The sequence below is a fragment of the Ictalurus furcatus genome, chromosome 15 (assembly GCF_023375685.1).
Source record: "Ictalurus furcatus strain D&B chromosome 15, Billie_1.0, whole genome shotgun sequence".
Lineage (NCBI taxonomy): Eukaryota > Metazoa > Chordata > Actinopteri > Siluriformes > Ictaluridae > Ictalurus > Ictalurus furcatus.
The window spans coordinates 14,683,427-14,710,835 of record NC_071269.1 but is presented as its reverse complement, the minus strand read 5'-3'; the positions used below and the strand labels follow the sequence as shown (position 1 = coordinate 14,710,835).

General features: G+C 39.9%; 2 protein-coding genes across 3 annotated transcripts in view; one reads left to right on the top strand and one right to left on the bottom strand.

The window, feature by feature from the left end:
• The first annotated feature begins 1,976 nt into the window (after window positions 1-1,976).
• sephs3 (selenophosphate synthetase 3) lies at window positions 1,977-9,392 on the top strand. Its single transcript, XM_053643972.1, has 8 exons — window positions 1,977-2,358; window positions 3,699-3,802; window positions 4,313-4,420; window positions 5,978-6,132; window positions 6,425-6,515; window positions 6,627-6,726; window positions 7,249-7,461; window positions 7,558-9,392. The coding sequence occupies exons 1-8, from the start codon at window positions 2,076-2,078 to the stop codon at window positions 7,836-7,838; spliced, it is 1,335 nt and encodes a 444-aa protein (XP_053499947.1). The 5' UTR covers window positions 1,977-2,075; the 3' UTR covers window positions 7,839-9,392.
• An 11,476-nt stretch (window positions 9,393-20,868) lies between these two features.
• avpr2ab (arginine vasopressin receptor 2a, duplicate b) overlaps window positions 20,869-27,409 on the bottom strand; it is a 36,340-nt gene continuing 29,799 nt past the window's right edge. For both annotated transcript variants that reach the window (XM_053643241.1, XM_053643240.1), the window contains exons 5-6: window positions 26,354-26,993; window positions 20,869-21,893 (exon numbers count right to left, since the gene is read on the bottom strand). In XM_053643241.1, the coding sequence (XP_053499216.1) occupies window positions 21,691-21,893; window positions 26,354-26,993 (843 nt within the window). In that variant the 3' untranslated portion in view covers window positions 20,869-21,690. The remainder of the gene's footprint in view (window positions 21,894-26,353; window positions 26,994-27,409) is intronic.

The following is a 27,409-nucleotide window of genomic DNA, read 5'->3' as shown; positions in this document are numbered from 1 at the left end:
TCAGAATAATTTTTTCTCCTGCACATGACCACAAAGTTGAAAGCAGTCCTGCATATTTTAGATTATAAAGTAATAAAGCTTTCTTTGTTCAACTGCTTTTATTTCCAGCAAATATTTTAACATGTGTAAATACTTGTATTAACATACAGATTCAACAACTGAGACAGAAACTGAACAAGTTTCACAGACATTAGAAGAACAGAAATGGAATAATGAGTCCCTGAACAAAGGGGGGGGGGTCAATATTAAAAGTAACAGTCAGTATGTGGTGGCCTCCAGCTGCTTTAAGTACTACACTGCGTCTCATCCTCATGGACTGCACCAGATTTGTCAGTTCTTGCTCTGAGATGTTATTCCACTCTCCCACCAAGGCATTTGCAAGTTCCTGGACATTCCTAGGAGGAATAGCCCTAGCCCTCCAACACAACAGGTCCCAGACGTGCTCAATAGGATTGAGATCTGGGCTCTTCCCTGGCCATGGCAGAACACTGATATTACTCTCTTACAATACGAGTCGTATGGCTGCTGGCATTGTCATGCTGGAGGGTCATGTCAGGATGAGCCTGCAGGAAGGGTATCACATGAGGGAGGAGGATATCTTCCCTGTAACACACAGCGTTGAGATTGCCTGCAATGACAACAAGCTCAGTGCGATGATGCTGTGACACCACCCAGACCATGGCGGATCCTCCACCTCCAAATCGATCCCGCTCCAGAGTACAGGCTTCGGTGTAACGTGCGTTCCTTCCACAATAAACGTGAGTCTGACCATCACCCCTGGTGAGACAAAACCACAACTTGTCAATGAAGAGCACTTTTCACCAGTCCTGTCTGGTCCAGCAAAGGTGGGTTTGTGCCCATAGGTGACATTGTTGCCGGTGATGTCTGGTAAGGACCTGCCTTACAACAGGCCTACAAGCCTACTGAGGACAGTCTGAGCACTGATGGAGGGATTGTGCGTTCCTGGTGTAACTCGGGCAGTTGTTGTTGCCATCCTGTACCTGTCCAGCAGGTGACATTCGGATGTATGCTCCTGAGCAGGTGTTGTTACAGGTGGTTTGACACTGCAAGGACGACCATCTGTCCTTCCTGTCTCCCTGTAGCACTGTCTTAGGCATCTTACATTACAGACATTGCAGTTTATTTCTCTGGCCACATCTGCAGTCCTCATGCCTCCCTGCAGCAGGTCTATGGCATGTTCACGCAGGTGAGCAGGAACCCTAGGCATCTTTCTTCTGGTGTTTTTCGGAGTCAGTAGAAAGGTCTCTTTAGTGTCCTAAGTTATTGTAACTGTGACCTTAATTGCCTACCGACTGTAAACTATTCGTGTCTTCAGAACTGTTTCACAGGTGCATGTGCAATAATTGTTTATGGTTCATTTTTCATAAGCATGAAAAACATCGTTTAAACCCTTTCCAATAAAGAGCTGTAAAGTTATTAGGGTTTTTACAAAATTATATTTAAAATACAGTCTCCTGAAAAGGGACGGTTTTTCATTTTTTTTATTTTGCTAGGGTTTATTTTTCTTCTCCCTCGTTCCAACTGGCAAGTGGTATGGCGTCCGAAATAGATGGACCATACCATTTTGAAAAAAGATGAGAGGGTGGGGCAATATCAAACATATTCAAACATGTACCAATTATGTTCTGTTTTGTCTGATGTTATTTTGTCAAGTGGGTTTTTCCGAGGGGTTTCGCTAAAAAGGAAAAAAAACACTTGTGCTGAATACATTGTTTGCTAATTTAAAAAAACGGCAATAGCATATTAACTACCTGTCTCAGGCTTGAAATGGTATCGACCCAAAATGGTTTCTGATTCAATCCCAAATGGCTACTTACTCCCTAGATAAGTACTCTACGTAGGGTTTTAAATAATGGTTTGTACGCCCTTTGTAGTAAACTAAGTTCCACATAAAAGGCCATTTGGAATACAAGCTTATACACAACAGCCAATATGCTGCAACCGTTTTTACATCATCCATATTCGCTTCCTTGTAGGAAACGACATTTGTTAGTCCCCGCCGTTTTGTTATTTCGCCGTGTGAATGAGAGGCGACTAACAGGCGAGAGCTAGCCATGTCCGGTTCGTCACCGTCGTCTGTTTCGGCAGGACACTCGGCCTTTTACCCGGCCGGCTACCAGGCTCCAGAAACTCGTGGCCTGGACCGCAATTTTCGGCTCACGGCCTTTTCCGATATGAAAGGATGAGGGTGCAAAGTCCCGCAGGAGACACTGCTCAAACTCCTGCAGGGACTGGAGCCCGAGGTTCAGCCGGGACAGGACGGAGTGGGGACAGGAGCCGGGGACGAGGCCTCGGAGTTCGGTCAGCTAGCTCCGGTCTCGCATGGTCCCCGGTTAGGTGAGTCAGGCCACACAACACCCCTCTGCACGGACAGTGTGAGAAGCTACCTAGCTAACTGTACTGTAGCAAGGGACACAGTTGTAATGTAGGTCCTCTAAAGAATAATTTATCCGTTTATTGTACTAGACTGCCAGTTTACTTACTAGAATAAAAAATAAATTTAGTTATCCTGCTATCAGTGTTGTATTGTAGCGAAGGCTGCTTTATTATTCCTCCAAGTCATTATGACAGGAGATAAGTTCTTGATTATCATACATCTTTATTTACTTTTTACCAAACTACTTAAAAAAAAAAAAAAACCATCCAAAGGCTGAACCTGGAATTTATTTGGTCATTTTTTTCCCTGCTGGAAAAAAAAACAACAGTTGAAACTATCACAGAAATTCTAATGGTTTCCACTATAAATTCCACTACAAACCATCAGCTAACCATTGAAACTATTACCATTATTGGTTCTTAATGGTATCCATAGACATATCATGCCACGAGTAGAAGACAACAAATTACCAGTAGAGACCCACAGCGACCATTACAGTTTCCAATATAATTCCCATTAAAACCATTACAAACTCTGAGAGGTTGTCTTGTTGTTCTTGTTGTTGTTGTTTTCAATGAAAAGGAAATACAGAAAATCACCTCTCCCTTCCATAATAGCAACTTTTAAATGCAAAGTTATACCCGTTTTTTTTCCTTTTAAATATTATGTATGCATTTGTTTATTGTCCCTTTTTTTGTGTTATTTGTTTTGTTTTGTATTCTTAATGGACGTGAGAACGCTCATGTCCTGTAGTTAAACTGCCATGTGATTGTGGAATATAGTCAGATAATGTGTTTAGTGAAGTCTCTCGGCTTAATGAAATACAGAAAATTGATATGTCTTGTGCATGGACTAACTTTAAGTCTCACATGTAGGTTTTTGGGATTACTTGTAGTCCAGTCTGGGGGGGGAAAAAGTTTAATGTCAGTACATAACAAGATTTAAACTGGATATGTATTCTTTCTAAATGCAATTATATCTATCTACAAAAGCAAGGCTATCTTGTATGTTAGTTTTGTGCATGAATAAATGAATATTTTATTCTTGTTTGTGCTGACTAGTACGATCCAGCACACCTGAACCCCGTCGAAGAAATAAATCTTTAAGACTCAGCTGGACAGCAGCTTGCTTTATCTAAGCAAATCCACTTGTTACTTCTTGCAGCTTCTGGGAAAAAGCTTGTGACTTCCTGATAATGATAGTAGTCATGACGTTTCAGAAGACGCTAATGAGTAACCAGGGTGTAGCATATCTATGATGCAAACGTGTTGTTTCATGTATGGTCATGTTTACGTTGTAGGCATTGGGATGGATTCTTGTGTCATTCCTTTGAGGCATGGAGGTTTGTCCCTGATCCAGACTACAGACTTCTTCTATCCGTTAGTTGAAGATCCTTATATGATGGTAAGTGAAATCTGCTGCTTTTGCCGTGTTTGTTCGACTATGCACGTTCTCTTCCATCATCTATTAACATTGGTTACTTATTTAACCCTTTCTCTCAGTACACTGGTGTTCCATTCCCCCAGCGGAATGGAAATCCGACGTTTGCAAACAAATCAGTTTAAACAAATGAATTATTTTATCGCCATTACAGCTTTTTTGGGAGTAAAACATACAACTGCCACAATACAATTATAACATTTAAACCTAGTAGGTTAGGGGGAAAAATATTTATGAAAAAAACTGCAAATTCTTTAAGTGCTGTGTGTCTGCTTTCATATGAGTCATTAATCACTACTGTGGAGTGTGACATCACAAATAATTTCAATACTGAACACGTGCACCACCGAAACAGGTGGAAATTCCTGTTTTTGGGCCTTTCGCTGAAAAGATTTGATGTTGACACTTGCATCGTGCCGTTTTCTGCACTGAATATAGTAGTCGGTGCTAATAATGCATTACGATTTTTTACAGGGCCGTATAGCTTGTGCAAATGTGTTGAGCGATCTGTACGCCATGGGAATTACTGATTGTGACAACATGCTGATGCTATTGAGTGTCAGTCAGCGGATGAGCGAGAAGGTGAGCCCTCCGTCCAACCAACACACACCACCTGATACATCCATACATCCGGATTATTTTCCAGGCGAAGACACAAATGAGATTGTTATCCATAGACAATAATCAGAGTAATATAAGATCTTGTTGGTGGTGGAAACCATGATGCTTTGCATAATGCTTCTGCACGGTGGTTATTTGCGAATGCAAAAAGAAATCCCCCACTATGTTCTGTGTTAGGTGCACATAGTTAACAGTCAGTAGTACTGTGCTAAATCCAGGCAAAATAACCGTTTGTAGGAAGGGCCTGTGGTGTAACAGCTGTGTTTCATGAATACGTGACTGATTCAGTTACATCACATGACTCTGGAGGCTTTTACTTGTACTTATGACACATCCTGCTGTTTGCATGTAATTGCCTTCAAAACACTATTTTTTCAGCTATTCAAATTGGGAAAAATAATACTGAATAATAATAAAAATATTAATAATAATAATAACAGGTAAATAATGTCTCATTTTAATAGGTTGAACTAGTGCATTTGTTACTTTTTATTTAAGTTAAACTAAATTAAATTAATTGACTAATATAATTGTCAGTTTATGTAAATTTCCCTTAAACTACAAATAGCAGTGCCATCTTACACAATCTCAATAGATTGCACACCTGGATGAATGTAACTAACTTCCATATGGAATAAAAACACACGTGTAAATAAAAACCATATCGGCATAACTCAAAAAAACCCTCTTTAAAAGAAAAAACTGAGTCTAATCCTGTTTTTGTGAGGGTTTGATTCCAAAATCTGCAATCACAATAGATACAGATACGTCATTTACTTTGTTCACAAAATTCACGACTGGTTTAGTGTTTAATTTACACACAAAATATAACTTTAGCACTGCTGAGTTACGAACGCAAAGTCTTGCCTACGAGTATGATTCAAGAAGCGCTAATCGACTGTCAAAATTATGTCACTGTGATCACAAGTATTACTAGATGAGTGACCAATAAATCGATCACATACTGCATGCATGGTCCTGACAGTTTTTTGAGGGTTCAATGAATTTTTGTTCGCTTTTAGAAGTTATTTGTCTAAACTTTGAATCCATTTGACATTCTTCTGTAATTCTATCGCAGTGCAGTGTAATGCAATGCAATGGTACTGTTAAGGAAGCTGAGGAGCAAACTTCTCATTTTTATGCTTTTTAAATTTAAAATGTTATATAGGTTAAAGGTAAATGAAGCCATTGGATATTTTATAGTTTATAGTTATTTTTAGTGTTAAAATATACTTGAAAATGTTAAATAAAAGTTATACATTTTTTACATTTGTTTCAGTGTTTCTTAATTATGAGGCACCATAAAATTGTATCCCCAAAATATATATTTAATTTGAAAATTGTTTAATTTATTTGAATTATTTTATGACAAAGCATTATAAAGTTGTTTTTTATTTATTTATTTATTTATTTATTTATTTATTTATTTATTTTTAAGACATCATATATCAGTGACATCATAAGCAAGGCTGAACAAAGTGCAATGTGAAATCTATTTTTGTGGTCTTTTTGTCACAGGAGAGAGAGCAGGTGATGCCCTTAATGATGAAGGGTTTCCGTGATGCAGCTGAAGAGGGCGGGACTTCCGTGACAGGCGGACAGACAGTTGTGAACCCTTGGATCATCATAGGGGGTGTGGCCACAGTAGTGTGCCAGCCTACTGACTTCATTATGTGAGTGTTTTAATTGGAATATAGCTAATATACACATACACACACACACACTTTGGTTTCCAACACATCAACTATGAGAACTAGCTGACTCCCTTGCTGCTTAATATACCCCACCCCTTGCCAGGTGCCACTGTAACAAGATAATCAATGTTATTCACGTCACCTGCCAGTGGTTTTTATGTCATAGCTGATCGGTGTATGCGTCCCCTGAATGAAACACAAGCGATTGATTTGGTATTTGAAATAACCATGTTAACAATGTTGTCTCTTTTCCTCTATGCATTATACACAGGCCAGATGGTGCAGTACCAGGTGACGTTCTCGTTCTGACAAAACCTCTTGGAACTCAAGTAGCCGTCAATGCTCATCAGTGGCTGAATATAGTATGAGCTTTTTTTCCCCACCTGTATGCCATTGCCATGGTCTGTGGAAGCATTTGTGGCCGTTTTCACAGACTCTGGTTATTTCCTAATTTTCTGTCTTCCATCTTTCAGCCAGAAAAATGGAACAAGATCAAGTTGGTGATCTCAAAGGAGGAGGTGGAGCATGCATATCAAGAGGCCATGCTCAACATGGCTACCCTTAACCGCACTGGTAATATGGCTGAAAATCATTTCATGTAAACGATTCTCACAATGACGTATTTGTACAACATTTCGCTACAACCAAGCCGACTGCTTGTACTGCATTTGATGGGAGAATTTTAAGTTCTTCATACCACACCGTTTTGAATAATACCTCCCATCCTGTCTTGGCAGCTCAACACCTTTTTTTCACAAATGTTACTGTTGATGTTAGTTACTTTAAATTAGCTTGACTCCTTTGGAACAGTTGAAACTTTACATACGTGACACTCCATCCTTGTTTAATCATTTTTTTCATGATTCCCTGCAGTGCAGTGGAATTCAGTTCATTTAATGTTTCTCACACGCTCGATGGTTAATTAAAAGATTGAGCTGAATTAAATGTGTTGGCACAAAGATGTGCAGTGCAGGCATATTCCAGGACTGCTTGAGATAGGTTTTTAATTATCTTTCCTAATTACAGTTGGATTCTAAGTCACTCAGCTAAAAGCAGTGCACTGGGTTCATTTTCACTGATAATATTTCAATTTAGCTGCTGCTCTGATGCACAAGTTCAATGCACACGCTGCCACGGACATCACCGGCTTCGGGATCATTGGGCACGCACGGAACCTGGCCAAGCAGCAGTGCAACGAAGTGGCCTTTGTTATCCACAACCTGCCAATCCTTGCCAAGATGGCTGCTGTCAGCAAAGCCGGGGGGAACCTCTTCGGCCTTCTGCACGGCACCTCCTCCGAGACTTCAGGTCAGGGTTAGACACAGGAAAAAGTTGTGCTGAAACAAAAAATACAGTGAATCAAAAAGTAGTCTATAGGCGTCAAGTCCTTTGTGTGTCTCTCAGGTGGTTTGCTGATCTGTCTTCCGCGGGAGCAGGCAGCACGTTTCTGTGCCGAGATGAAGGCGAGCCGGACAAGCTCGGTGGGCGATGGACAGCAGGCCTGGATAATTGGAATCGTGGAGAAGGGTAGCCGCTGTGCACGCATCATCGACAAGCCCCGCATCATTGAGGTGCCGTATCGTGGTCTCGCAGCAGGAAACGCACAGGAGGGTGCAAACACCGTCACCACTCCTACCAACACCAACAGCAGCCCCGCTGAAGCTCAGCCCAGCCTGGCACAGTGACACAGCCTCTAACACAAGAGTGTAATAGGAATGTTCATTGTTCATATTTGTGCTTCATACATTTTTTCTCTCTCTCTCGGTCTCTGTCTCTCTCTCTCTGGTTGTGTGAGTCTTGAAGGGTGTGTACTTTTGAAATGTGTGGTATGTAGTTCCTGCTGGTAAGACTGGAAGTGTGTGTGTGAGCGAATGCATGCATGTAGTGAGATTGAGTGTGATAGTGTGCATGTGTGAGTCTGAGGGAATATGAGCGAAGGGATTTATGCATTCACTCCGCTTTTCATTTCATCTCCCTGTTCAGCCGATGGGTTGAGAGCAACAGACCAAAAATTTTCTTTTTACCTGGTGGGAGGTGGAATGGATTGCTTGTCTTTTTTATTATTTTGTTTCTTCTTCTTTCTTTTTCATCCACCTTACTTGGTCAATCAAGTGATAGAAAAGCTCTCGTCACTTAGGATCATGTTTATTAAGTCTTGTAAACGCCCCCTCCCCTTTCAGCCCTTGGGTATATTTTTGTTGAAAAGAATCTTCACTCAGCATAACAGTTCAAGTGTTGTAGTTAAAGAGAAGTCAGAAAACTCAAACTGATAGCTTTGTTGGAAGCACTTTGATATTTTTCAGTTTTCACAGAATCACATTTCTGAACAATTCCAGATTCTTTCGATCAAATGTATGCTTTTTTTTTTCTCTATCTCTCTATTTTTTTTTCAATGACAATCAAAGCTAATTAAATCCAGTAGAAAACATTCTTTCAGCAAATATTGGCGAATTCAAATACAATCAAATCAAGCCAAACAAATAGCTGAAAATGATATTTAATATGGGCATATTTAATTTATTTGATATTTAATTATGTAATTTGTGTTTGCGTCGTCATAGATTCAAATTCAATCAACGAAATTAGGGAAGGTTAATTAACTGATTATTCTGGTGCTGTTTTTATTTCTGATCAGCTTGACTTTCTCATATGGTTGCTTAGCTATCTGAGATGGTTGAATGACTTGTTAGATGTTTACATTCTTTAAAGTCTCTGGAATGTGTGCATTAGAATTAATTTGTGAAACATTTTGCCTTTGATCATGTGCTATGTGTGTCTGTACTGAGGTTAGCATTGGGGTCTTATGTATTTAGGCTGCAGTAGCTTTTGGGAGACCTGGTTTTGTGATTAGAATTATGGCAAGTCTGTTTTCCTATTAATGCTGAGGTGTATGTCGCTCTCTCTCTCCCTCTCTCCCTCTCTGTGCTAGTGTTCTAATTTTAGTGGGTAAATGGATGTCTGACTCCTCCCTGTGTATCAAAGAGAGGATTGAGCAGCTCTCTTTGATTCTGTGGGCGAGACTGGAATCCCAGAGGCATCAGCTGAATGGCTGCAGTGGATTAGAAGCACTCACCCTTCCTGATCATGATGCGTTTCCCATTAACCCCAGCCAATGGGGGTGGGAGAAGTTGAAGTTACTTGTAAGGATGGGTGGGAACTGGTCTGTTTGGTCTATTCAGCTGACTCGGGCTTTGTCCTGATTTACATGTCATCTTAAGACAATAAAACAGATAAAGGGATTTGTGTAAATGGTCTCGGTTTTGTTTATTCTCTCAGCGATGTATTTAGTGCTTTCAGTATCAGGTGTGTGCTATAAATGTAACTAACGTGTTTACCACAAGGTGGCGGCAGAATGCAGAAGCTGATCACACACAGTGCTACGTGAGTTACGAGCTGCATGGTTTCCAGCACACATGTAGTTCAGACCTGGCCCATGTCTGCATAAGCAGATGACCTTGAGCTTCGAAGTGCTGACATTGAAGCTATGGATTAAACTAATACTTATAGCTGTCTGGCCTGTCTGAAATATTCAGCAACTTATACCAATTGTATAAATGTCGAACAAAACAAATTTATTTATATATATATATATAATAATTTCAATTTCAGAAATATTCAAACTAGCCCATTGGGCACCAACAACCATAACACTGTTAAAGTCACAACGATCACATTAGTCCTTCTTCTGATGTGAACATTAACTGAAGTTCTTGACCTGAATCTGCATGATTGGATAACTGCCTAAATGAGCAGGTGTACAGGTGTTCATACATATATGTATACACAGTATCTCACAAAAGTGAGTACACCCCTCACATTTTTGTAAATATTTGATTATATCTTTTCATGTGACAACACTGAAGAAATGATACTTTTCTACAATGTAAAGTAGGGAGTGTACAGCTTATATAACAGTGTAAATTTGCTGTCCCCTCAAAATAACTCAACACACAGCCATTAATGTCTAAACTGCTGGCAACAAAAGTGAGTACACCCCTAAGTGAAACTATCCAAATTGGGCCCAAAGTGTCAATATTTTGTGTGGCCACCATTATTTTCCAGCACTGCCTTAACCCTCTTGGGCATGGAGTTCACTCCTCCATGATGACATCACTGAGCTGGTGGATGTTAGAGACCTTGTGCTCCTCCACCTTCTGTTTGAGGATGCCCCACAGATGCTCAATAAGGTTTAGGTCTGGAGACATGCTTGGCCAGTCCATCACCTTCACCCTCAGCTTCTTTAGCAAGGCAGTGGTCGTCTTGGAGGTGTGTTTGGGGTTGTTATCATGCTGGAATACTGCATACTGATCATGCTCTGCTTCAGTATGTCACAGTACATGTTGGCATTCATGGTTCCCTCAATGAACTGTAGCTCCCCAGTGTTGGCAGCACTCATGCAGCCCCAGACCATGACACTCCCACCACCATGCTTGACTGTAGGCAAGACACACTTGTCTTTGTACTCCTCACCTGGTTGCTGCCACACACGCTTGACACCATCTGTACCAAATCAGTTTATCTTGGTCTCATCAGACCACAGGACATGGTTCCAGTAATCCATGTCCTTAGTCTGCTTGTCTTCAGCAAACTGTTTGCGGTCTTTCTTGTGCATCATCTTTAGAAGAGGCTTCCTTCTGGGACGACAGCCATGCAGACCAATTTGATGCAGTGTGCGGCGTATGGTCTGAGCACTGACAGGCTGACCCCCCACCCCTTCAACCTCTGCAGCAATGCTAGCAGCACTCATACGTCCATTTCCCAAAGACAACCTCTGGATATGACGCTGAGCACGTGCACTCAACTTCTTTGGTCGACCATGGCGAGGCCTGTTCTGAGTAGAACCTGTCCTGTTAAACCGCTGTATGGTCTTGACCACCATGCTGCAGCTCAGTGTCAGGGTCTTGGCCATCTTCTTATAGCCTAGGCCATCTTTATGTACAGCAACAATTCTTTTTTTCAGATCCTCAGAGAGTTCTTTGCCATGAGGTGCCATGTTGAACTTCCAGTGACCAGTATGAGGGAGTGTGAGAGCGATGACACCAAATTTAACACACCTGCTCCCCATTCACACCTGAGACCTTGTAACACTAACAAGTCACATGACACCGAGGAGGGAAAATGGCTAATTGGGCCCAATTTGGACTTTCACTTAGGGGTGTATTCACTTTTGTTGCCAGTGGTTTAGACATTAATGTCTGTGTTGAGTTATTTTGAGGGGACAGCAAATTTACACTGTTACACAATAGCTGTACACTCCCTACTTTACATTGTAGCAAAGTGTCATTTCTTCAGTGTTGTCTCATGAAAAGATATAATCAAATATTTACAAAAATGTGAGGGGTGTACTCACTTTTGTGAGATACTGTAAATATGTATATATATGTGTGTGTGTGTGTGTGTGTGTATATATATATATATATATATATATATATATATATATATATATATATATATAATATATGAAAGAGCCCACTGCCATTAGGGAATACCTCTGTCATGAAGGGGTGTACGTGGTCTGTACAATGTTTCAGTAAGTGGTACATGTCAAAGTAACATCCACATGAATGTCAGGACCAAAGGTTTCCCAGCAGAACATTGCCCAGAGCATCATACTGCCTCCTTGGGCTTGCCTTCACATAGTGCCTTCACATAGTGCTTCCTGGTGCCATCTCTTCCTCAAAAATTCTACACACCCCCGTTAAAATGGCAGGATGTTATGATGTAAAAGAAAAGTGAAACTAATATAGATAAAATCATGTTGGTTCTTTTCTCACCTTTAATGTACAATTGCAAAGTATACAATTAAAGTTAAAAACAACCAAAAACATTTCTAAGGAGAAAAAAACAAACAAACTTAAAATAATCTAACCATGGTTACATAAGTGTGCACACCTCTAAACTAATACTTTGTTGATGCACCTTTTGGTGGGAAATGAAGAAGCAGACACTGCTGCAAAAGAAGTATTATCAGCGGATTTCAGAAAGTGTCCAATACCTCCCACTGACATAAAACCCATAATAAACTCGTATATTAATAATAAATGACAAACTGAGTGGGACCAATGCACCATGAACGAACTCCATGAAATCAGCCCTATTGTTGGCGAAAGAAATGTTTCTCTGTTTTCAAATCGCTGGGACCAGATCGTCTACACCCGCTGTCGAATAGGATGACACACAAGTTTTTAATATTAGGAGAAGACTCACCAACATGTACCTTCTGCCAGAATCCATTATCCTTGAAACATGCTTTATTATACTGTACTGGTCTTAACCCTGTGAGAAACCTTTTTTATTCAGTCAACACTCTGAAAGAAATTTATAAGTCAAACCTAATGCAATTTTAGAGTTTTTAGGAAAAATGGAGTTTAAAAAACTTAGAGTTTCTTAAACATTTCACGCCATGAAAATAGCAGGTATTGCAGCTATTTTTTTTTTACAGAGTCCCTCCATTTTCAAAGGCTCATACATAATTGGACAATTGACTGATAAGCAGTTTCATGGCCATGTGTGGCCTGTTTCATGACAAATTAAGGAGATAAAAGGTCTGGAGTTGATTACAAGTGTTGAATTTGCATGTTGTAGCTGTTCAAGGGAACTTTCTATATGCAGTCCAAAGAGGTGTTGATGCAAGTGAAGAAGGCCATCAGAGCAGAAACATTAGGAGTGACCAAAAAAACAATTTGGTACATTCTTAAAAAATAAAGCACTGGCGAGCTCAGCAACACCAAAATAATTCTTTCCCTGTTGAAGAAAAACCCCTTCACAATATCTAGCCAAGTCAAGAACACTCTTCAGGAGGTAGGTGTATCATTGACAATGTCTACAATCAAGAGACTCTTTAAATTCATGAATGTAAATACAGAGGTTTATCTCAAGATGCAAACCACTAGTAACACTCAAGAACAGAAAGACAAGATTACACTTGCCACAAAGAAGAAAAAAAAAACACCTCTTAAAAAAAAGCCTAACCAGGTCTGGTGCAAGATGAACAAGAATTAAGAGAAGAGTATGGAGAAGCAAAGGAAGGGCTCATGTTCAAAATCATACCACATCATCTGTCAAACATGGTGGAGGAAGTGTTATGGCATGGGCATGTATGGCTGCCAGTGGAACAGGGCCACTGGTGTGTATTGGTGATGTGACAGCTGATATAAGTAGCACGATGAATTCTGAGATGTATAGACCTACACTGATTTCTGCTCATATTCAGTCACTTTTGGCACTTCATAATACACATGGATAATGACCCAAAACATACCGCAAAAGCAACCCAAGAGCTTCTTAAGACAAAGAAATAAAATGTTCTTAAATGTCCGACGAGTTTTTCACTTACTGAAGGCAAAACTGAAGGCAGAAAAATCTAAATATAGTGTATTTTCAGGTTCCAGTAACACTGGACTTTCTTTAGTTGTGATGTAGTGATGGTCATAAATCTAGAGATCATTTAGTCCTTTATAAGTTTAAATCCTAGTTATAAAAAAAATATGATGGATTATTACTGATTTGAGGAGATTAGTGCATGCTTCTTTGTGGTTGGAACTGTATTGAAATAATTTGCCAAGTTGGATAAGAAGCTATAAAGACACGTCCTGCTGAGATCTAGAGTATTTGGCGTATATTTGTATGGTCCCTTTGTTATTTGTAACTGCTCTTGGAAAAAATGAAACCTTGAAAATGGCCCTAAATCATGGAGTTGTTTATGTAAAAAAAAATAAATGATGTCCTCATAGAAGATATGGTGGTTCAGAGGGATATAAATAATTAAAAGAAACTTTTTATGACCACAGTATGATTCAAGTGCATTGTCATTTTCATTATGTCTGTAATAAAATAGCAATGGCAAAACCCTGTGACAGGCCTGCAGAGTTCTCTTGCCTTTCCTCGTCACATTCCTTTCATATTTTACTTGTGCGCAGCAGTAAAAGTGACCGTAATGAAAACAGGATAAGCAATAACCAATAAAAAATTTTGCAGCATTGTAAATGAATGCTCTCCACAAGACATCTTGGCAGCTCGCATATCAAAAGTTTCCAACGAATATTTTAGTGCAGCACTGAATTTATCCTTTACAAAAAGTCTATTGGCCATTGCAAAGTTGCTAAATCCTACTATCTGGCCACATGTGTGTGTGTTTGTGATGAGCTCTGGAACCACTGCAACCCTGACCAGGATAAAGCACTTACTAAAGAAGAACGAATGTATTGATGACTTCAAAGTAAACTTGAAAATACGGTTTCTGATGAAATATACTCTCTCCCTCTAGAACACAAAGACTGAGAGAACGAGGATTCCTTCTTCACGATTTGTGAAACCGCCATGTTGTTTTTTTTGTTTTGTTTTTAAAGCTAAGAGCAGACGCTATGGCATGGATTGGTTTGCACTCTTGTGATTTTCCCACCACAGGCCACTTTACCGTGGAACTCTCCAGAAGCTCACAAACGAATTAAAATGTGACATTTGTTTGACTTCTGTTGTTGTTTTATGATTCAATCCATACAATTGTTTATGTATAATCACACTTTTGAAGATGACAAGTGTCAGACAAAGTACTGCACAGTAAAATCAGGGTAATGTGAATCGGAGAGAAGTGGTTTTAAAATCTCTCCACAAATTTCAGTTCGCTGCTGCAAATAAGTGGGTAGCATGTAGTAGTTGATTTTGGCATACTGCTAAAAGAATTGCTTTGGTGTCACATGATCCGCATATGATCTGCTGCTTAATTCATCTTCCAGAATTCACATCGCTGGAGCTGCACACACTGTATGTGCGCCTTTGCCAAACAGATGGGTAATTCATTTAACATTTTTCTTTCCTTTTTCATACTGTGAATATTCTCCCTGTTCCTCCTCTGCAGTCATACAGGCTGGCCCACTGTGCATTTAAAAAGGGTCCTCCAAGGAAACACACACACACACACACACACACACACACACAGAAAGGTTAGATGTAAAAGTCTTCCATTTTTCTTTTTACTTTTCTTTTCTGTGTACCTTACACGTACTCACTGTCCTCTTTATCAGGAACACCTGTACACCTACACATTTATGCGATTATCCAATCAGCCGATCATGTTGCAGTGGCAAAATGCATAAAATCATGCAGATACATGTCAATAGCTTCAGTTAATGCTCAAATCAAACATCAGAACGGGGAAAAATAGAAATCCCTGTGACTTTAACCGTGGCATGGTTGTCGGTGCAAGTTGGGCTGGTTTGAGTATTTCAGAAACTGAGTTTACACAGAATGGTGTGAAAAAAACAAAACAAAAACACTATCATGTGTGTGGAGGGTCTGCAGGCTTAAACACCTTGTTGATGAGAGAGATCAGAGGAGAATGAACGGACTGGTGTGAGCTGACAGGAAGTCTATAGTAACTCAAATAAGCACTCTTTACAACCGTGGTGAGCAGAAAAGCATCTCAGAATGCACAACACATCAAACCTTGAGGAGGATGAGCTACAACATCAGAGGAGCACATCAGGTTCCACTGCTGTCAGCCAAGAACAGGAATCCGAGACTATCATGGGCACAGACTCACCCAAACTGCATAGCTGAAGACTGGACAAAGATCAGTTTTTTAAATTTTTTTTTATCTAATCTACAACTGTCCAGTTTATGTGAGTCTGTGCCTATGATCGCCTCAGATTCAGGTTCTTGGCTGACAGGAGTGGAGTCTAATATGATCTTCTGCAGTTGTAACCCATTTACCTCAAGGTTCGATGTGTTGTGCATTCTGGGATGCGTTTCTGCTCACCACAGTTGTAAAGAGGGATTATTTGCGTCACTGTATATTTCCTGGCAGCTCAAACCAAACCGACTATTTTCCTCTGACCTCTGTCATCAACAAGGTGTTCCCACCCCCAGAACTGTCACTCACTCACTCTGTTAACTCTAGAGACCGGTGTGTGGAAACCCCAGGAGATCAGCAGTTTCTGAAATATTCAAACCAGCCCATCTGGCACCATCGACTATGCCACTATGTATTTCATTTACAATTACAACTATGCAACAACTATGCATTTCAGATGAAATTGTTATGCATATCAATGGACTACTAAACCCTCCTGGGGCCCACATGCATCTTGAACCTGGGGCAACTTCCCTGGTTGTCCCCCAACCATTAATGCAGCCCAACATGGAGAATAACTCTAAAAGAGAAGAGAAGGAAATTTATCTATGAACTTACCATTGCAAATATAGCTGAAAACAATTACTTCCCCACAATAGCTAGTGTATAATATGTCCAATATGAGCAGTTTGGGAGTTCTGCCAGTGACAGGTCTTCTTCTGATCTGTTATTAACTGAAAACACATTTGAAACCCGTTTTGTTTCTCTTAGTCTGTTCATCTGCTGCCTCCTTTTCTTTTTCATTTGGCAGGTTTTCCATTCCTGAAGAAATACGTTCTTAATTGCAGACATGTGTTGCTCTCCTTCCTGACACCCCATTCTCTCCCTACACTTTTTTTTTTCCTAAAACAGTGTCTTTTTTTTTTTTTTTTTGGAGCTCTTCACGCATTCTCTCACACATAGTCCAATATGGCCTTCCCAATATCTCAACCTGCCGGGCCTCCAGAGTCTACTTGCCCGTGTTTGTTATCAATACTAACAATCGGCTTTAAGAGAAAAGCTCATTAGCAGTAACCAGACAAACAGTGACTCATCTTATAATAGTGTGTCAGCAGAGACTTTAAAATTGCTTCATGCCACCTTTGCTTTGCTTTACTTTCTTTAGATTGAAATACCAGATTTTATTTATTATAGGTCACCTGGTCACATAACGATATGAGTGTGATGTAACTGTGAAAATGAGAGTGTGTCAAAAGACTGATAAGGACTCTTGTGGTTTGGACTCAGTATCAGATGTTGCAACTAATTTTTTTCCTTATTCTCCAAAGCTTACCCTTGCAGCTGCTCTCAGAACTCTGAACCGCCATATGGACCAGGAGCCAGATTAATCTTGTGATGTCGTTCTCATTTTTGATTAGAATGATATCTTTATTTCAAGATTTTCTAATCTACCCACAAGGCCAATTCTTTTGTTTTTGCTATACATTTAGGTTTGAGATCAAAAGACGAATATGAGACAATAGATCAGATCGATGTGTTAAACAACTTAGAACATGCCAACTTTGCGATGCAAAAGTATCGGAACAGATAGCCTTAATAATGAATATTTGTTTGCAGATCCATTACTTGCAATGACTGAATCAAGCCTGCGACTCACTGACATCACCAAACTGTTGCATTCTTCTTTTGTGATACTTTTCCAGGCTTTTAGCGCAACTTCTTTCAGCTGTTGTTTGTTTCGGGGGGTTTCTCCCTTCAGTCTCCTCTTCAAGAGGTGAAATGCTGCTCAATTGGGTTAAGGTCTGGTGATTGACTTGGCCAGTCTAAATTCCCCCCTGATGAAGTCCTTTGTTGAGTTGGCATTGTGTTTTGGATCACTGTCTTGAATTCATTCTGCTGCTACCATCATCTTACTGCTGATAGGTGATTTGCATCTTGTGGTATGGCCTCTATTTTTGCTCTCAATGTCTTCTTCAAAATGTGGATTGTGATACTGTCACACCTGCCCTGTGGAGGTTGTTGGCGATGTCACTGACTGTTGTTTTTGGGGTTTTCTTCACAGCTCTCACAACGTTTCTGTCATCAACTGCTGTTGTTTTCCTTGGCCGACCTGTTCCATGTCTGATTGTTAGTACACCAGTGGTTTCTTTCTTGTGCAGTGGCTCTGAACATTTCTAAGTTGTTTAACACAGCTGGATGTAAATTTCAGGAAACGAAAGATGAAATTTTGATCTCAAACCCTAATGTCCATAATGTAAAGAATTGTCCTTGCAGTGCCAATACTTTCAGAGGGTACTGTATGTCATTAACTTGGCTTAGAGCAGTGTAAGGATGACAGTAACTGCATTTCCCTGTGGGCTGGCCGTGCCAGTGTTGATTGATGATGATGGTGTGTTAATATGGCAGCTGGTGTGTTCAAGCTGACACAATGTTGTTTGCTGTCCTGTCTCACTGGTTTCTGTAGAAGATTGCTGAATTGAGTGAGAGGAAACACAGCTATGGTGTCTTATAGTCTTCTGAGGCCAGGACACAATTTGAACTAAAATGCAGCAGGATAATTGTGTTGTTATTTGGTGAGACAGAGGGACAGGAGACAGACTCCTTTCTCCTCTCATATCTTTTCCTTTCCTCCTCTTGTGGTTTCTTTCTTCATGTTTTATTTTGTTTCCCCTCTCTTCTTTTTCCTTTCTTCCTTTACTTCCTTCCCTTTCCTTTTCGTTCCTTTCCCATTTCACTTTTCCTTTCCTCTCCCAACTCATTTTTCCTTTCCTTTCGTTTTCTTTCGTATCCTACCATATGTGCTCTCATTCGTTTTTTTCTGCATGTCTCAGAATAGATATGTAAACCATACAGTATAATCTTTGCACTCATCTTTGCTCTCTGCTGTGCTGTGTTATCACAATTTTTGTGCATGTATGAAAGAATAATGGTAACCCTGTGGGTCTGATTATGAAACATTTGAGGTTTTTCTTCTATTTTTTGCCACATTATTTTATTTTCTATTTAGTTCATTATTTAAATGAAACCAGTGAATTTCCGTAGGTATTTAAAACATTTATTACAATATTTAGTATAATGCAGATACCATACATCAGGTACGTATTTTAAATAAATTTTCTTTCTGTGGAAAAAACAAGTTTATGATTATTATTATGAAAAATGCTGTATAGATGTTCAAAATATAGACACGAAAGCTTCTTAAGTAGATGTTAAATTGCACAATGACCTGCTCTCACTATCTCATATTGAGTAGTTTAGGATACCAACAAAATATTGACACAAGTCAGCTGCTCGACATTACAGACTTCCTATGTAAGCTTAGAAAAAAATGTTAGTCACTATTAATCACCATTAAGTGAAAGTGTTGTTTTTATCTTTCATCCTCTGAGGTCAAATATGCAAAATTTATAATATAGTGACAATAATCCACACGATGCTACAAGTTTGAGGAAAAAACTAAACATATAATATGGGCACTTTGCAGAGGTACGTTTTTGTCAGTACGATATATTAACCTATGCATATTTTCAATCCTTGAACATACTGTTAAATTAGAACATTCGTAATATCTTTTATACAAATAAGTTATTCTAAAACGTCTGAACAGGATATAAATGGTCCCCTAATTCCATTTATAAAACACATTTGTGGGAGCAGAAACTGGCTGGAGGTAGAGCTGAAACTGTGGTATAGTAGAACTGGTGTATAATACTTTAAGACTTTATATTATACACTATGGTACCAAAGGTGAGCAGAAATTCAAAAAGTTACACTGTCTGTAGAAATTCATCATCACGAAAGGCAATAATTAGAGTGCTGTTATAAATATGGGCGGGTTTTGATTTATTTTTGGAGTGTCGTTTTGTATTAAGTCCTACACAAAACTGTAAAATAGAACTGTTCAGCTACAAGTACACTAGTTTGAGAAAGTGGAGGCTGCATTAGCCTCTTTCATAAACACAAACTACATTGTGCTGCACCTCAGTATTGTCACACAATGCTTTGGGTTCACCTTGGCGTTGTTGCCATGCAGGTGCTTGATTGACTGTTGATTATAAATGGAGGGATCCTGATGTGCTTTTCATATTTTGAACACCTTGCCATTGGTGGTATGTACTTCACTTAAACACAAAAAAAGCCTAGTAATAAGGCTCCCTTTCACACAGTTAATTAGTGTTTTTACTGGGATATACTATAATTGAATTCTTTGATTTCAAAGTAATTTGTAACTGTGGTTCTACAACAGGGCAGTTGCCTTAAGAACTAGTGATGAATTCCCATTTGCTCCTTTCCTCAATGAGTACCAACAGCAATATCATCACCTCATAACCATGATCATAACAGCATGTGGGTAGGCTATAAAAGATCCCGCTGCTATGCCACGCTTGTCCTCAGGCCATTCTCAACCTGAGACTCAGGTGGCCTGGCGGTCCTCGATTCAGTCATGCTGATTTATGCGCAGGGCTTCATCAGCCAGTAACATTCATGAGCCCATCAGTGTCTGTATATAAGTTATTAACCTAAACCACCACACTGCCATTGCACCCAGTATGCATTCTCTTTTCTTGGGTCGCAGCTTCAATTCACTTTTGAAGTTGAAGCATTATGGGAAATCCTGGTAACTTGTTTGGGTGACCATACCACAAAATGAGCTACACATTCAATCAGCTGTTTTGAGTGGAAGACCCGACTTCAGTTTCACTAAGACAGCCTTAATATCAGGCTGCAGTTCATTTGCCGCTCCTGAGCCACGCTCCTGCATTGCACACTAATCATCAGAAGACTCTGATGGCGGACTGTCAGCACAGCTGGGGTAGGCTCATTATTTATGCTTAGAGAATGAGACTTAGTCATAGAGAGTATATATGTGACTGTTTCTGTATGCAAGGCAGCTGTAATAAGCTCTTCCAAGTGCTGCACTTCATTGTGCTGTTGCATTGAAGCTCTTGCATTTGTCTCATGCTTGCTACCACCTTCATATCCTGTTCATTCCAACCTTATAAAGGTGCTCACTCTTCCTGCTTGAGGGGGCTGAGCAGCTGAGCTTTTTGCCTGCAGCTGAGCTTTTCTGTGCCTTTTACTTTCCGAGGGGATTCATGTCTGTTGTTCAATTTACTCCATGCTGCAGACATGCAGTGTCAAAGGAAAGATATACAACAGCCAGTAGTATTTACATAGCACTTTGAATCCACTTCCTCAACTACACAAACAAGATGAGGATGGAAAAAAGGATGAGAGTGATGTGAGGGTAACAGTCATGTGCACAAGGTGACAACTTTGCTATCAGTACCAAGCGAGGGAACTCATATAAACAAGTAACGGGTATACTCCACTAGTTCTGAAATAAATTGCCCTGGCAGTCCAGAATAAATGGATGTAGAACCTTTTTTTTTCTTTTCAAATAACAATATCCACCTCTTGAGTTAAAGTCCATCATTCTCAAGATGTAATTTTTCAGTTTTAAGAAGATCTTCGTCTCTCACTGCAGTAATGAATACACAGCTCTAGTTTTTTCTCCATTCCAGCATTTCTTTTAAAGTTAATACTGACATAATGAAATAATTTAACACAATCCTGAAATAATCTGTTTGGCAATGTTGGATGCGCCTGCTTCTACAATATTCTCAATCATGGTTCCGTTCCAAACATTGGTATCTGCTCTTTGGCTGGTCCTCAACCAGACTGGAGTAGTCTTCCTGTTTAGCAATCTGGCAATGTCTCACATTCTTACAGCTTATTCTTGACCTGTCTCCCAACACACACACACACACACACACACATGTATATTCACACACATACATACACAAAAGTCTGTTCCACTGCGTACATTCACATTACTGAGCTTATAATGTTCCTACTTCATGATGCTTGCTCCCCATGGGGTACTGCTCTTTCAAGCATTGTGGGCACTGGAAAGGGTGATGGATTTGAATCTGGTGGTTAATCCATGTGTGCTTGTGTGCATGTTAGTAGATACTGTCCTTGGTGGTCGTTGAGGTGTGTGTGGTGGTGGAGTCGTCGGGCAGTGAGCCACGGCGTGGAGTGGGCACGTAGCAGCGCAGCAGAGCAAGCAACTCGCGTGACACACTACTGGAAAAAGCTGTGTAGATCCAGGGATTTGTGCATGAGTTCAAGCTAGCCAGCAGCATCAGAATGGTGAATGCTACTCCTACAAAACAGAATACATATGTTAGTGGAAGAGGACAATGTTAGCTTTTGTTTCGAATTAAGTTTAATTTGAAATCATTTCTGATAACTGATTAGTTCTAGAAACAAAAAGTTTCAAATAGAAGTGGTGTAAGAAAGCTGCAAGAGCTAAGGCAGACAGTATTTTTGTATATTTATCACACTCTAGGTTGATCTTGCAGCATACAGTGTTGTTATACCAGCTTTACCATTTTCTCATTCTCTACTCATTCTAAGGTAGGTTTGGGGTATAATTTACTTCTCTCAGGGTTGCCAAATCATATTTTTAGGTCCTGGCTCATTCTCTCATGCCATCCAGATATAGAGTATCTCATGCATGGACCCCAATAAAACTGCCTCCAGATCTGGGCTGCCAGATAGAAATATTGTAAACCTGCCATAAAATATAACTCTGACCCAATTACAAGCCATTAAAACAGCCTGGCAGCACTGTCATTACTTAAGCATAATGTTTGACCTCTTTCTGTGGTAAACTGATATTGGTTAGTAAAAGAAGTGAATTGGCTATCTATCTTTGACAACACAAATCAAATTTTGTTCCTGCTTACCAGGAAAACTTGTTACTGCTCAAGATTACACAGCTTGAGCCAAATTATGCAAAATGGTAATCAAAGGAAAGTAAATTATTTTCCCACAAAACCATTAGATGAAACAAGACAGCTGTATGTGATCAATTAAGCGAGATTTTAGATGACGACAATGAGGATTTGGTAACAAATGAAACTTAGGGTTGGTAATTATCTTCACAAAGCTTTGAGGGTACACACTAAATTTGATAGACTTTAAGATTTAAAGATTAGCTACACTGCAGCTGAAGCCCCCGCACTGCTAAATCTGCCATGTTCAGCAACACAGTCAGCCTCAGAACAAATAATAAGATACCAAGTAATAAGATAAATATCAGAAATGCCTTCCCCTATGGAAATGATCAAAAAACAATTTAATCAAAGGGTTAGTGCACTGCACTCAGTGTCTTGAATCTATGTACTCAGTTCCTTGACAAGACAAGAACATGAAAGAGGACAAGCATGGCGTACTGGGGACCTTTTATGGACTACCCATTCACAGTCATAAGATGGCGACTATTTGTAAGTAAGCGAGGAAATGGAAAAACTGCGGAATTAAACGGAGTAGAACTTTATTCTACTGTAGCTTTGACCACACTCTGTTAGCTAGTCTTTGAGCATACATTATTGTTTTACTGATTTACTATGCTCTCTGTTAGCTAGTCTTATGTCATTCAAGATTTTTCTTGTAGAACCGCCATGCTCTTTAGCTAAGCCATGGCACTTCCAGCTCACTGGGCCCTGAATAATTCAGATATATTTTAAGTAGGAACTCTACATGTAGGCATTAAACACTACTCTAGGACAGCTGAGCAAAAATTTGTCACTGAATAATTTGGAATAATAGGTCATAGTGCAATATGAGAACATGGGCATACGGGACCAGTCTGACTGGCAACTCAGAGGCCATATGTTTGGTGAGGCTTGGTTACTTGGCAACCGACTGGGCAAACTGCAAGAAGCCCACTTTAATTTAGACATGGAAATGCTGTACAGGGCCAGTGAGATTACAGTGCACCTAGGTGGGGTTACATCTGTGCATGTGCATGTGTACACACAGTTGACTACAAAATTGTTTGCAACCTTTATGACAATGACCAAAAAATAAATGCAATGAGAAGTACAAAGCTCAAGAACTGCATTTTGTGTGGATAGACTTGCATTATTATTCAATATTTGTAACGGTTTGTGTATATAATATATATACATTTTCTGTCTTGTGCAGATCTGTCCTTTTTGTGCAGGAAGCTTGTTTTTTTTCACCCCATGATGATGGATAGCAAAGAAGTTTCATATGTGTGCAACCTCATAGTTATTCCCCAAGAAATCAAGACCACAATTGAGATTCTGAAAACTAAGGATAAACTGGAAATTTTCAAAGGTAACAATTTATTTTATTTTAAGAATTCTCCAGTGTTCCTAATAATTTCCCACATAAATTGTGAGAGAAATAATTTTTATAGTGGCTTATAATGATAAAATAAATTCTATGTTACGATGTACGTGCAATACTAAAGATCTGTCATTTGATAAGCATTTTACCGGTGGGAGATTCTAGATATGGGCCCAATCTGATACCTAGTATCTGTATTGGGTTGATACCAGCATACCAAATGGTGTATTGGATATTGGAGAAAACACATCAGATATTGGATCCTGTAACAAATGGCAAAGATTAGAATTGGATTTGGAAAAATAATTTACTTTTGGAACTAGACATTTTTACATATAATAAGACTTGACTTTTTCTTTTGTTAAGACTGGTTTTATTATATGTATAGCTTATAGTTCATTATACGTACAATGCAAGTGATTGTTGTGTGAAGGAGGTCAACTGTGAAGTGCTTCAGTTAACATTTTAAAGCTTAGTACTTTTTAAAAAATAAACCATGTCGGATGGTTATCAGTATTGGCTGATTCGAAATGTTTCAGTATTGATATTGGAAAAGGAAAAATGGTATTGTGCCATCTCTAGTAAATTCAAACAATATACATTCACCATTCACTTTAATAGGAACACATGTACACCTGCTCATTTATGCAGTTATCCAATCAGCCAATCATGTGGCAGCAGAACAATGCATAAAATCATGTAGATAAAGGTCAAGAGCTTCAGTTCATATCAAACATCAGTATGGGGAAAAGTGTGATCTCTGTGACTTGAACCGTGTCATGGTTGTTGGTGCCAGAGTGGCTGGTTTGAGTATTTCAGAAACTGCTGATCTCCTTGGAATTTCACACACAACAGTCTCTAGAGTTTACACACAAAAAAAACCACGGAGTGAGTGACAGCTCTGTGGGTGGAAACACTTTGGTTCATGCTGACAGGAAGGATATAGTAGCTCCCTCTTTACAACCACAATGGGCAGAAAATCATCTCAGCATGCACAAAACATTAAAGCTTGAGGTGGATGAGCTACAACGGCAGAAGACCACATTGGGTTCCACTCCTGTCAGCCAAGAACAGGACTCTGAGGCTATCGTAGGCACAGACTCATGCAAACTGGACAGTTGAAGATTAGAAAAATACATATATATTTTTCCAGTCTTCAACTGTCCAGTGGGCACACGGTGGCTTAGTGGTTAGCACATACACCTCACACCTCCAGGGTTGGGTTCAATTCCTGCCGTGGCCCTGTGTGTGGAGAGTTTGCATGTTCTCCTCCGGGTACGTATGGTTTCCTCCCCCAGTCCAAAGACATGCATGGTACGCTGATTGGCGTGTTCATAGTGTGTGAATGTGTATGTGATTGTGCCCTGTTATGGATTGGCACCCTGTCCAGGGTATACCCTGCCTTGTGCCTGAAGCTCCCTGGGATAGGCTCCAGGTTCCCTGCAACCCAGTAGGATAAGAAGTATAGAAAATGGACAGATGGATTTAACTATCCAGTTTGGATAAGCCAAGATGGCCTCAGATTGCTGTTCTTGGCTGACAGGAATAGCATCTGATGTGGTTTTCTGCTGTTGTAGCCCATCTTCCTTAAGGTTTGATGTGTTGTGCTTTCTGAGATGTTTTTCTGCTCATTACAGTTGTAAAGAGGTTTTATTTGAATTACTATAGACTTCCTGTCAGCTCAGCCCAATCTGGTCATTCTCCTCTGAGCTCGGTTAAAGTCACAGGGATCACAATTGTTCCTCATTCTGACATTTGATCTGACCATTAACAGATTCTTTTCACCTGTACCTGCATACTTTTATGCATTGTGCTGCTACCACAAGATTGCATTGCATACCTGCATGAATACGCAGGTGTAAAGTGGACGGTGAGGGTATATTCCTGACTGTTTAGTTATTACTAAAAGCTACAAGCAGATACAATAGGATGCAAACAGTTTCAAATATCAATACATTATTATATTACTATACACCACAAAATTGAACAATAAATAATCTACATTTGAGATTGATGTGTTCTGTACTATTTACATGCCACTTTTTATATTGATGGGATCATTTTACATGTGTAACAGAATTGTGTGTATATCATACAAAGCGTTTTTATATCATAAAGAGAAAGAGTGCTTTAATGGTCCAGTTCTTGTGAATAGGATAAGGGCGTCTGCCAAATGCTATAAATGTAAAATGTAAATGTTGTGAACATCTCCTAGTGTGCACTGAAATTGTTGAAATGTGCTGTCTGTTTACAGAGCACTTGACAGGGATGGAAACAAACACCGGGAATGCAGCAAGCTATTTATTACAGGCCATGACCTGTAACATGAGCACAGTGCTGAAGAAAGCAGATGAGCACAAGGAACAAACACACCTCTTCTGTTTTCTATAACTGGGAGATTGCAGGTGCATTGATCAACCATGTAATGAATTTGATTCACATAAGGAGACTCTCCAGTCTAACCTTGGTCTGGAGGGTTTGGGTCCCAGGCTGCCCACAGCTGGACGATGAAGAAAGGAGACCAGCAGATAGTGTAGACCAACACTATGACCAAAGTCATCCTCACTGTCTTTGACATGGCCTTAGAAATGCCAGGGGGAGGCGGCGGGGGAAGATCTGGTAACACATCTGGCCAGAGTTCAGGAGTTCCTGAAAGTTGGCCAGCCAGTGAAGATGAGGCTCTGGACTGAGAACATACGTTATTTGCAGTCAGGGTATGTGCGTGAGATGGATCAGAGGAATCAGGAGTGAATTTCTCTAAGGGGGCACTGGTACATGAGGAGAATTCTGTGGGCGGGAGGGGTACAGAACAGGGGTCACAGGGATCACAGGGGTTATATGAGGAGTTTCCGAATGGCTCAGGGCTGGATAGATCATCATATGAATTCTGAAGGTCTGTAGGGGCGGAGTTACTGCAATGACATCCGTGGATGTCCGTCTGATGATTATGGCTGCCTTGGGAGTCTCTGTGTCTCCTAGACCTCCCATGATGTCCTTCTTTCTGAGGGAAATGGAAGACCACAGAGTTCCTCTTAAACTCTGCTGTCACCATTTTCTCTGACTTCAGGTAGATATTGTCGTGGATCTCTCTGAATATACGCACCTGAGATGGAGGGATGAAACAGTTATTCAAATTATGAGTACAATGGAATACTGGCATAATGAGCAAAGTGACTCTTTGATGTATTTACTTTAAATAGAACTGATGGCTGTAACTGCAAAAAAAAAGTTGAAGAGTTAAACGACCGCTGATTCCATTACTTTACTGTGGTTACAATCATCTGTAATGTATTTGCTATAATAACAATGAAAGTTTTAATATTGAGACTCTTGGTAGAACGTCATCTGATCATATGGATCGTATGATAATGTAAAGAGACCCAAAATGAATCACTGTGTTGGGTTTTCTCTATCTAAACAGTTAAGACGTGGCTTAGAAACACGTCCTCTAGCACTGCCGGAGAGCGATCGAAACTGCAGCGATGGAAGCTCCAGCTGCAGCATGTAACTGCTGACATT